The sequence below is a fragment of the Oncorhynchus mykiss genome, chromosome 5 (assembly GCF_013265735.2).
Source record: "Oncorhynchus mykiss isolate Arlee chromosome 5, USDA_OmykA_1.1, whole genome shotgun sequence".
Classification (NCBI taxonomy): Eukaryota; Metazoa; Chordata; class Actinopteri; order Salmoniformes; family Salmonidae; genus Oncorhynchus; species Oncorhynchus mykiss.
This window is the reverse complement of record NC_048569.1, coordinates 24,928,382-24,941,098: the sequence shown is the minus strand read 5'-3', so window position 1 is coordinate 24,941,098 and position 12,717 is coordinate 24,928,382. Positions and strand designations below refer to the sequence as shown.

Sequence of the window (12,717 nt, the reverse complement as noted above, 5' to 3'; positions counted from 1 at the left end):
TTGTTTCATAGTCGATATATAATCAAATTTCATGACAGTGTAACGGTTAGCTTTTTTTTACAGAAGGATGAAAGAACACAATATGTCTGTCAGGGAATGCTATTCTGATATGTCAGATGAAGAGTTAGACCAGAAAGTCAGGGCCATTAAGGCAAGGATGCCCCATGCGGGCTTTAGAATGGTCAAAGGAGGTCTCAGAGCAATTATCCATCGTGTACAATGGCAAAGAGTTTGGGAGTCTTTGCAGCGTGTAGATGGTGCAGGTATCATTGCCAGAATAATCCAGCTTCATTGCATTGCTCAGCAAAAATACTCTGTTCCTGCTCCCCTGTCTCTCGTCCACATTGATACAAATCATAAATTGATAAGGTACTAAGATGTATAATGTCTCCATCAAATCTAAGAAGTTATTTAAACTTTTTATTCTTACTTATTCGTAGACAAATGTTCAATGATGTATAAAATTGGAGTTGTTCTTCATCAACTGGTAATACTTAAATAAGGAAGCAGGTTAATAGGTTAAACATTTCACTTTTAATTCCAATGCGTTTTTTTCAAGATACAATATTGTCATCTTTGGCGGTATAGAAGGATTTTCAAGGAAGGTAAGTATATGATGTTGTATACATATTGCATATTTCCCATCACCTAATGAACAACCACAATACCAGTCTGGCATTAAGCTTTCTGTGCTGTGTTGACGTATCCTGAAAAATCAGCTTCTTTAGATTGAACGGTCATATCTCAGTTATTGTTTTCATATCTACAAAAAATAAGCTATTTTCTTTACTTTCAGAGTGCAAACTGATAAAGGGGGCGCAAATGTAGATATTGCCAGATGTTCACTGTCCGAGGAACAGGCCGTGGGAAGCTTTATTGCTGGCAGAAGTGTCCATAACCAGAGGTAATTAAACTGTTCTGTGTTCTTTTTCTCTCTTTCTCTCTGCCTGTCTTGTTGTACATGGAACCTGTCTCACATGCATTCATTAAAAAACCCTTAAGATGTCAGCTGCTAATTTTCAGATTTACACCACATAAACATTCAGCCATTTTCACGTGACTATCTGTTGCTATCTGTTGCTGCCAAGTCATCATCAAGCTTCAAGTGCTATTTATGTCTAATAATGACATTATCTGCTATTGTTTGTCCCCATGTGTCTGTTTTTCAGCATAAAGTACTCTGTAGCCACTTAGTATGGACACCAGGTGAGACCACACACACACACAATAACAGTCTCTCCTTCACTTCATCCCACTCCCCCTTCTCCCTTAATCCTCTAGGTTATATCAGCTGTGTTGGTGAACCTCTCCCGCATCTGAACTGGCTGACACAGAGGGAACAGCATGATCATAGGTGAGAGGTCGCTTGGTCGGGTCAACAGAAAGTATTATTAAAGAGATGCTTTACTTTGAAATACAGATAGAGATGTAGGTCATGTCCCAGAGTCCCAGAGTTAATGATCCAAGGTCATTTTTGCATTTTATGATTATGATGACTGACTGTGTTAGAATAAAAAAAACAAGGCTTAATCATGCTCTCTCTCTCTATCCATCTGTCTCTCGTCTGCAGGTATGTTTTAATGTGAGAGAGGAAGCCAGTCCCGTCATCGCCACCTCACCCGCTCTTAAGATAACCTTCGGGCCAACTGGGGTCCCAAGGCTGGTTAGGAGACACTGCTAGAGACACTGTAATTGTGATGAACTGAGAGAATATTAGGGTAGCACTATAGTTCATTAATCATATGCTGTCTACCTCTTTTCTTACCTCTTTCCTTTTCTGTCTTCTACATCTCTCTCCCCACCTCGTCTTTCTTCCTCGTTTCATAATACATACCATATGTGCATTGAAGTACAGATTGAACTTGTATTTATAATATAATATTACAGTTATCATAATTGTAATATATTATGTATTTATAACACCTGGATAATTAACTTACTTCAATAAAGCGTTTCACATTCTCCGCTGGTTGAAATTAAGTATCTCATTGAAATATTATCCTGTGTCTTCCGATTAATGCAGATGAAGGGAGTTAGATATGCATAGATTTTTGGTCTGTATATATGAATTACAAATCAACCTTCACTTAAATCATGTTCCTAGTCTATTGCATAGTTACAATGTGTAATCATTGATGTCCCAGGAGCAGGAGTGGTAAACACTGTTGAAGTGTATAATTGTAATACATGCATGCAGACACAGCATCATTCAATGAATGGAGTTTGATACACCTGGTATTGGATATGACTGAAAAAGAATGTCTCACAGAGATTCATACCGGAACCGTACCTTTATTTGCCAAGGAAAAGTACGTGATCAGTGAATATATTCAATGTACAGGCTACAATGTGGGAATTTCATGCGTGGTAATAACTACAGTCATTGTATTTAGGACTTGCATCCTTGGAACAATAAAGTTATTATATTCTACTCTATCCATAGGCTTCATTAATGCCATTCAGACTTGAAGTTGATACAACAACTATGATAGCTGAGGTTCATAGGTTGGTATGACTATTAGTTCAGAACCTAACGTTTTAGGGTCCATACACAGATCGGCTACATACTGTAGCTAGCCACACATCCATATGCAGACAGTTATTTTGAACCTCAACTGCACATTTACCAAGTAAATAGTTAGCTAGCTATGTTACTTCAGCTGCATTGCACAGCAAGGCAAGCTTACACAATTGTACATTCAATTTGCAGTAAATGCTTTAGCTGGCTAGGTTCTTTACATCCACTGTTTCCAAGACGACAGCCTGGTTTGCTGGTTTTCTCAGGAGTCCCTAAAACATTAAACAACACAAATTACAATGTCATACTCATGCCATAACACCAGCTAGCTAGCTGGCTAATGTTAGCTAGTCAGCTAACTTGCTAAATAGCTATTTTTGTAAATTAACTTTATGACAAAAAAATATGCACAATCGTTTGTCTCTTCATTAACTAACATATTCCTCTCAATTGTACATGTTTTGCTTGGCTCGCTATGATGTCATAATTACTTACATTTGCTTCCACCGTAATGTTTTGTCAGCCATCTTTGCTGAAGAAAGTCACAAAGGATGGGTGGCTCGTGTCAAATTCGTCATTGGAACGACTCGATATGATTGGTCATATATAAACATTGGGATCCAAATGCATAATGAGTGCTCTAACTCCCCCTTGTGGTGGTCTGGAGTAATGAAGCCGTGACGCTGGGTACCTCTAAGTCCACAGTGTAAGCTCACAATTTTTAAAGGAGGAACCACTGTACTACTTGAGAGTCGCTGATTTAAAGTTTCTGAGTTGGAATTCTGAGTTGGATGACCGTTCAAAAAGTATTTTCCCAGTCGGAGCTAGTTTTTTTCCAAGTTCCAGTTGTCTTAAACTCACTGAAGTCTGAGATATCCCAGTTCCAAGTTTCCAGCTGTTTTGAATGCAGCAGAAATCATGATGGATTGACAGCATGGCAAATGTATTCAACCTTTTCTGCATGTGAATGTTTGACCTTTTAAGCTTTGAAAAGAGACCCTTAAACCCAGACTTGGACCACACACCCACTTCACTGAATAGCAGGCTAGTGATTGCTTTGCAACGCTTGCAGCTAGCCACTGATTCCTTCCAAACCACTCATTGTTGAATTTGAAATGTCCATTTTGTTGTGTAATGTTTATGTCCAATGGCCGATGAGAACCCATACATTTTATCGATAATTTCTCTTCATATGACATTAATTGAAAAGTATTTGGCAGTAGATTGTCAACGTGATTCATGATGATTGATGGCTGCTTGTCCAGCTTACTAGCTAAGATTTTTTAAGTATGATGTTGACATGATCAGTCCAATCAAAGCTACGGTAGATATAACGTGATTTTACATGATTTTATCTGTGGCCAATGACCTTGAGCATTCTTGGATGGGCACTTCTAATGTAAATCTATGGCAGCACCCAAGGGGCTTGAATTTTTGAGCTCTCCCGGTAGATTTACTGGTGACGAAGTGTCCCCATGAGTGACGGAACGCTGATTGGCACAACTATAGAACATTACCAACCCCAACGCTCTGTATAGAGCTAGGCTGAAATACCTGCATTTCGGAGCTACCTTACTCAAGAATGCAAAAAAGAGACAATGTTTATATGCAGTTTATTAACTAAATTATAATTGTTTTCACATTGTTTACACACCAATAAGTTTCTCTTATTAATGCCAAAATAACATGCAAACAGGCAAACAGGCAACATTTTATGCTCTGCCCCACCTGCCCTGAATGACGGGTCGGCACTGGTGATCCCCCGTGACATCTTGTTCCCCCACCCCCCCACGCTGAGATGTATCTCTGCGGACCCTGCGCGTTGTTGCCCGGATGGCCCATCGGTTGTAGATCACCGTGGAAACACAGCGGGAGTCTATCCTGTCAGTGAGGTGGATTGTCTTCTCTCTTAGCCCTCACACACACACACACACACACACACACACACACACACACACATGAATCAGATGACCCTAGATAATCACTGTCAGTATGGCGGATGGGAGAGCCATAACATCAGCAGTTAAAGGGCAAAAACCTTGCCAACTAGCCTGTCTTTCAGACGCTGACCCTTACCACAGATCTAGGATCAGATTACACAATCCCAATAATAAGTACTTATTCTTACCTAGTGATGCTCTAGCTAGCAAATGACAGGAGAATAGCAGCTGTAACAGGATTGTAAGGTAGCAGAGCAACAGCACAATGGCTTGGTACTGAGACGTATACACGCATCCGTCCATCCGTGTTTGCATTTGTGTGCAGTGCACATCTATGTTTCTGTATATCTCTCTGTCAGTGTGTGGATGTGTGCTGGCATATGTGTTTTGTTGCTATTCAAACACAAATAATGCATGTCACCTCGCCACACACCAACAAAATGGAGCGTTCCAGAAAAGAGCAAGTAGCTACAGTAGCCCGGGGTAGTCATTTCTAAATTAAAAGGATTCTCTTTGTTCAGTTCCATGAACCAGGGAGAGAGAAAGAGCGTAGCACTATGGGGAAGAGGGAGGTAGACGCCAGTGAGGGCTGTGATCTTCACAGCCAGAACACACACAGTCAGAATATCAAACGCACACACACAAATTAGAACATCAAATACACACACGCACACATACATGCAGCACACACACACAGCCAGTCCATCACATACACAGTCATTTATCTTTTCCCTTCAATCAGGAGTCTTCCTCCTGCAGGAAAGCTTCTGTAGGGAGGAGATGGATTAGATGTTGGAGAGAAACTCAGCTAGCTATAATCCTGGAGCTGGAGAGTGCACCCCGCTACTTATAAAGAGTCATACCCCTCGATCACACACATACAGTGCATTCGGAAAGTATTCAGAACCCTTGACTTTTTCCACATTTTGTTACGTTACAGCCTTATTCTAAAATGGACTAAACATATTTTTTCCTCATCAATCTACACACAATACATAATGACAAAGCAAAAACAGGTTTTAGACATTTTTGCATAGTTATTCAGACCCTTTACTCAGTACTTTGTTGAAGCACCTTTGGTAGCGATTACAGCCTTGAGTCTTCTTGGGTATGACGCTACAAGCTTGGCACACCTGTATTTGGGGAATTTCTCCCATTCTTCTCTGCAGATCCTCTCAAGCTCTGTCAGGTTGGATGGGGAGTGTCGCTGCACAGCTATTTTCAGGTCTCTCCAGAGATGTTCGATTGGGTTCAAGTCCAGGCTCTGGCTGGGCCATGCAAGGACATTTAGAGACTTGTCCCGAAGCCACACCTGCATTGTCTTGGCTGTGTGCTTAGGGTCATTGTCCTGTTGGAAGGTGAACCTTCACCCTAGTCTAAAGTTCTGAGCACTCTGGAGCAGGTTTTCTTCAATGATCTCTCTGTACTTTGCTCCGTTCATCTTTCCCTCGATCCTGGCTAGTGTTCCTGCCGCTGAAAAACATCTCCACAGCATGATGCTGCCACCACCATGCTTCACCGTTGGGATGGTGCCAGGTTTCCTCCAGACGTGGCGCTTGGCATTCAGGCCAAATAGTTCAATCTTGATTTCATCAGACCAGAGAATGTGGCTCATGCAATGGAATGTATTTTTTGTGATTGAGTTGAGTTGAATCAACAAATCACAGCATATATTTTAGCGCATATTTTACTTCCTGTTTTGCTCCTATGGGTACGCTCGCAATGGCCGGCAGTCCACCCATTATGCCATCATTGACTTGAATGGGGACGACTGTTCTATTCAATCTATTTCTATAGCAGCACAGGCTGTCGGGAGCGGAGAGATTGGAACAGTTATTACAGTGACAGCCTTCATTTGGCTGGCCAATTACCGTCATCCAAAATTCCATGACCGTCACAGCCCTAGAAGGTTCCCTGCTCCACACACTCTCAATACGTGCGTTACTGGTAGCCTTATGTCTGCCTCACCGCTCACAGAATGGAATTCACAACACAATGCAACACAACAGAATGCATTATTATCTTGATTTAAAATGTTTCCGACCCGCAATGTAATTGTTCTGAACTGCGAGCCGAATGTTTTAATTTCACCCACCAGCTGAGTTTTTTGCGGCTCACCCGCGGGAACCATGGGTATCCAACCCGATGCAGAGCTCTCTCACACACATACAGTACATGAGAGGTTACAGGAGGAAAGCTAAGCGGGAGATTAGTCAGAGTATAATTACACCTGCTACGCATACATTACACACACACACACACACACACACACACACACACACACACACACACACACACACACACACACACACACACACAGATACACAGACACACACTGTACATACACACACCTGGTTATTGTTTGAGTCAGACATAGGAATTATTGCAGTTAATTATTGTTACCAAATCGCTCTCTGAAATGAACAGATTGTGAAGGGCTTGCCTTTTGAAAGATCAAAGAGTGTCAATGAGGTGTAGACTGTCATCATGTTGAGGTGGTTGAGCAGCGTCTATTGTGGGAGTGTTTTCTATGGAAATGTGAGGCTGAGTTGGGTGTCATCATCTCACACACTTTCCTGATTCATTAGACATTGTTGCAGATGTTTTGTTATGGATGTACTTTTGAGACACTTTTGAGGTGTTTGAGGTGTTTGTATTATCGATATTTGTGGAACGTTACTAATATTCTACTTTACTCTAACCTACTCTAGTCTACCTCACCCTAACCTACTTTACTCAACTCTACTTTACACTACCCTACTCCCCTCTACTCTATTCTACTGTACTCTACTTTAATCTACTCTATTATACTGTACTCTACACTACTCTATCTAGTCTATACTCCAGTCTAATGTCATGTTCCTTGTCTCCAGGTTCCAGGAGTGATGCTCTGCAGCATGGTACGTCAGGGACCCTCCCCCACTTCCTGCAGGAGCCTGATGATGCCTATATCGTCAAGAGCAACCCCATCAAGCTCAAGTGCCGGGCCAGGCCAGCCCTGCAGATATTCTTCAAGTGCAATGGGGAGTGGGTCCACCAGAGCCAGCACCAGTCTCAGGAACACACTGACGAGGGCACAGGTGGGACACACACTGATGTGACATAGAAACTCATGCACATGAATGCAGACACTTTTATGCACCTACCCACACAAACACATATACTGTACATTCACATGCTTACACACATACACACACACATATGCATTCACCCACACAAACATACACACAAAAATGTACATACACACACAGAAACACTGTGTTTTTCATCCCAATCTCCCCATAGTCTATCATTTCATTTGGAGTGATAAAACGAGGGTTGAAATGCAGTTTATTGACTGTTCCCAAGCTTAAGTCCAACCCTTAAAATATTATTGCCTCACCATGTGGCAATTTTGTTCCACACAGTTACAATCGAGCTCCTTCCGTCTCTAAATCTGTATTGTCTGGTGTCTGCTTTTATCCAGTTACCTTCCCATCTGGCTCCTTCATGTCTCTGATGTGTGTGTACAGTATATGTGTGTATACCTTCTAGGGATGTGCATCTTTCCCGTTTCGATTCGCATCAAGATACATGGGCTCCGATACGATACAGGAACAGTACGTTTTAGTTTCAGCGCAATTTGGTTTGATTAGAAGAAAGAATCGATGCGATTCGGTTCGATGCAATAACATTTGTTGCATAAACGCATCCATTCTACAATCTAAATTAAAATCTGCTGCTGATGGAGCTCATGAGCTGGTCCTCTCTGAGCTGGATCTATCTGAGCTGGATCTATCTGAGCTGTGTGTGTGTGTTTTTGTTTAACTATCCTTGTGGGTAATCACAAGGACAGTAAAACAAGGAAAATTCAGACAAGTGGGGACATTTTGCCGGTCCCCAGGAGGAAAATTATATTTAAAGCATAGGGATTAGGGTTAGGGTTAGGGGTTATGGTTAGGTTTAGGAGTTAGAATTAGGGTTCATTTTAGGGTTACATTTTGGGATTAGGTTACGTTTAGGGTTAGATTTAGGTTTTGGAGTTAGGGAATATAGGATTTTAGATGGTAACCAATTATTTGGTCCCCAGCAGGATAGCAATACAAAACTGTGTGTGTGTGTTTAACAAGTCACATAATAAATTGCATATACTCACTCTGTGTGCAATAATAGTGTTTAACCAGATTTTTGAATGACTACCTCATCTCTGTCCCCCACACATTTATCTGTAAGGTCCCTCAGTCGAGCAGAGAATTTAAAACACAGATTAAACCACAAAGACCAGGGAGGTTTTCCAATGCCTCGCAAACTTGGGCACCTATTGGTAGATGGGTCAAAATAAAAAAAGCAGACAATGAATATCCCTTTGAGCATGATGAAGTTATTAAATATGCTTTGGATGGTGTGTCAATATACCCAGTCACTACAAAGATACAGGTGTCCTATCTAACTCAGTTGCCAGAAAGGAAGGAAACCGCTCAGGGATTTCACCATGAGGCCAATGGCGACTTTAAAACAGTTACAGAGTTTAATGGCTGTGATAGGAGAAAATTGAGAATAGATAAACAACATTGTAGTTACTCCACAATACTAATCTAATTGACAGTGTACAGAACAAAAATATTCCAATACATGCATCCTGTTTGCAATAAGGCACTAAAGTAATACTGCAAAAAAAGTAATACTCCACAATACTAACCTACTTATACTTCCGGCGTCGACAGAGATGGCCGTATTTTGTTTTTTTACGTGTTATTTCTTACATTGGTACCCCAGGTAATCTTAGGTTTTATTACATACAGTCGGGAGGAACTACTGGATATAAGAGCAACGTCAACTCACCATCATTACGACCAGGAATACGACTTTCCCAAAGCGGATCCTCTGTTTTGCCCACCACCCAAGACAATGGATCGGATCCCAGCCGGCGAACCAAAACAACAACGACGTAAAAGGGGCAGACGAAGCGGTCTTCTGGTCAGGCTCCGGAGACGGGCACATCGCGCACCGCTCCCGAGCATACTACTTGCCAAAGTCCAGTCTCTTAACAACAAGGTTGATGAAATCGGAGCAAGGGTAGCATTCCAGAGAGACATAAGAGACTGTAACGTTCTTTGCTTCAAGGAAACATGGATCACTCGAAACATGCTATCGGTGTCGGTACAGCCAGCTGGTTTCTTCATGCATCGCGCCAACAGAAACAAGCATCTTTCTGGTAAGAAGAGGGGCGGGGGGTTATGATTAACGAGACGTGGTGTGATCATAACAACATACAGGAACTCAAGTCCTTCTGTTCACCTGACTTAGAATTCCTCTTCGATTATAATCACAGCCGCATATATTCCCCCCCAAGCAGACACATCGATGGCCCTGAACAAACTTTATTTGACTCTATGTAAACTGGAAACCACATATCCTGAGGCTGCATTCATTGTAGCTGAGGATTTTAACAAGGCTAATCTGAAAACAAGACTCCCTAAATTCTGTCAGCATATCGATTGTGCAACCAGGGCTGGTGAAACCCTGGATCAATTGTTATTCTAACTTCCGCGACGCATATAAGGCCCTCCCCCGCCCTCCTTTTGGAAAAGCTGACCACGACTCCATTTTGTTGCTCCCTGCCTATACACAGAGACTAAAACAGGAAGCTCCCCCGCTCAGGTCTGTTCAACGCTGGTCCGACCAATCTGATTCCACGCTTCAAGATTGCTTCGATCACGTGGATTGGGATATGTTGCGCATTGCGTCAAACAACAACATTGACGAATATGCTGATTCGGTGAGCGAGTTCATTAGCAAGTGCATCGGCGATGTCATACCCACAGCAACTATTAAAACATTCCCAAACCAGAAACCGTGGATTGATGGCAGCATTCGCACTTAACTGAAAGTGCGAACCACTGCTTTTAACCAGGGCAAGGTGACCGGAAACATGACCGAATACAAACAGTGTAGCTATTCCCTCCGCAAGGCAATCAAACAAGCTAAGCGTCAGTATAGAGACAAAGTAGAGTCGCAATTCAACGGCTCAGACACAAGAGGTATGTGGCAGGGTCTAAAGTCAATCACGGATTACAAAAAAGAAAACCAGCCCCGTTACAACCAGGATGTCTTACTCCCAGACAGACTAAACCTAATGATGAATCATTTGGTGAATCATTACATCCCTACTACCTGTGTTACATCCTTAGTACATGTGTTGCATCCCTAGTACATGCGTTACATCCCTACTACATGCGTTACACCCTTAGTACCTGCGTTTACATCCCTACTACATGCATTACATCCCTACTACGTGTGTTACATCCTTAGTACCTGTGTTACATCCTTAGTACCTGCGTTACAGCCCTACTACATGTGTTACATCCTTAGTACCTGTGTTACATCCCTACTACATGTGTTACATCCTTAGTCATTGTGTTACATCCTTAGTACCTGTGTTCATCCTTAGTACCTGCGTTGCATCCCTAGTACATGCGTTACATCCTTAGTACATGCGTTACATCCTTAGTACCTATGTTACTTCCCTATTACCTGTGTTACATCGTTACTACCTGCGTTACAGCCCTACTACATGTGTTACATCCTTAGTACCTGCGTTGCATCCCAGGTACATGCGTTACATCCTTAGTACATGCATTACATCCTTGATACCTGTGTTACTTCCCTAGTACCTGTGTTACATCCTTGGTACCTGTGTTACTTCCCTAGTACCTGTGTTACATCCTTAGTACCTGTGTTACATCCTTAGTACATGCGTTACATCCTTAGTACCTGTGTTACATCCTTAGTACCTGCGTTGCATCCCTAGTACATGCGTTACATCCTTAGTACATGCGTTACATCCTTAGTACCTATGTTACTTCCCTATTACCTGTGTTACATCCTTAGTACCTGTGTTACTTCCCTAGTACCTGTGTTACATCCTTAGTACCTGCGTTACAGCCCTACTACATGTGTTACTTCCCTAGTACCTGTGTTACATCCTTAGTACCTGCGTTACAGCCCTACTACATGTGTTACATCCTTAGTACCTGTATTACATCCTTAGTACCTGTGTTACATCCTTAGTACATGCGTTACATCCTTAGTACCTGTGTTACATCCTTAGTACCTGTGTTACATCCTTAGTACCTGCGTTACATCCCTAGTACCTGTGTTACATCCTTAGTACCTGTGTTACTTCCCTAGTACCTGTGTTACATCCTTAGTACCTGCGTTACAGCCCTACTACATGTGTTACATCCTTAGTACCTGCGTTACAGCCCTACTACATGTGTTACATCCTTAGTACTTGTGTTACATCCTTAGTACCTGTGTTACATCCTTAGTACATGCGTTACATCCTTAGTACCTGTGTTACATCCTTAGTACCTGTGTTACATCCTTAGTACCTGTGTTACTTCCCTAGTACCTGTGTTACATCCTTAGTACCTGCGTTACAGCCCTACTACATGTGTTACATCCTTAGTACCTGCGTTACAGCCCTACTACATGTGTTACATCCTTAGTACTTGTGTTACATCCTTAGTACCTGTGTTACATCCTTAGTACCTGCGTTGCATCCTTAATACATGCGTTACATCCTTAGTACCTGTGTTATATCCCTAGTACCTGTGTTACATCCTTGGTACCTGTGTTACTTCCCTAGTACCTGTGTTACATCCTTAGTACCTGTGTTACATCCCTAGTACCTGTGTTACTTCCTTAGTACCTGTGTTACATCCTTAGTACCTGTGTTACATCCTTAGTACCTGCGTTACAGCCCTACTACATGTGTTACATCCTTAGTACCTGCGTTACATCCTTAGTACCTGCGTTGCATCCTTAGTACATGTGTTACATCCTTAGTACCTGTGTTACATCCTTGGTACCTGTGTTACTTCCCTAGTACCTGTGTTACATCCTTAGTACCTGTGTTACATCCCTAGTACCTGTGTTACTTCCTTAGTACCTGTGTTACATCCTTAGTACCTGTGTTACATCCTTAGTACCTGCGTTACAGCCCTACTACATGTGTTACATCCTTAGTACCTGCGTTACATCCTTAGTACCTGTGTTACATCCCTAGTACCTGCGTTGCATCCTTAGTACATGTGTTACATCCTTAGTACCTGTGTTACATCCTTAGTACATGCGTTACATCCTTAGTACCTGTGTTACATCCTTAGTACCTGTGTTACATCCCTAGTACCTGTGTTGCATCCTTACTACCTGTGTTACTTCCCTAGTACCTGTGTTACATCCTTAGTACCTGTGTTACATCCTTAGTACATGCGT

At 42.1% G+C, this 12,717-nt stretch overlaps 1 protein-coding gene across 5 annotated transcripts in view; it reads left to right on the top strand.

Moving 5' to 3' along the window:
• LOC110522839 (netrin receptor UNC5D) overlaps positions 1-12,717 on the top strand; it is a 310,274-nt gene that overhangs the window by 205,736 nt on the left and 91,821 nt on the right. For all 5 annotated transcript variants that reach the window (XM_036977117.1, XM_036977120.1, XM_036977119.1 and 2 more), the window contains exon 2: positions 7,332-7,538. In XM_036977117.1, the coding sequence (XP_036833012.1) occupies positions 7,332-7,538 (207 nt within the window). The remainder of the gene's footprint in view (positions 1-7,331; positions 7,539-12,717) is intronic.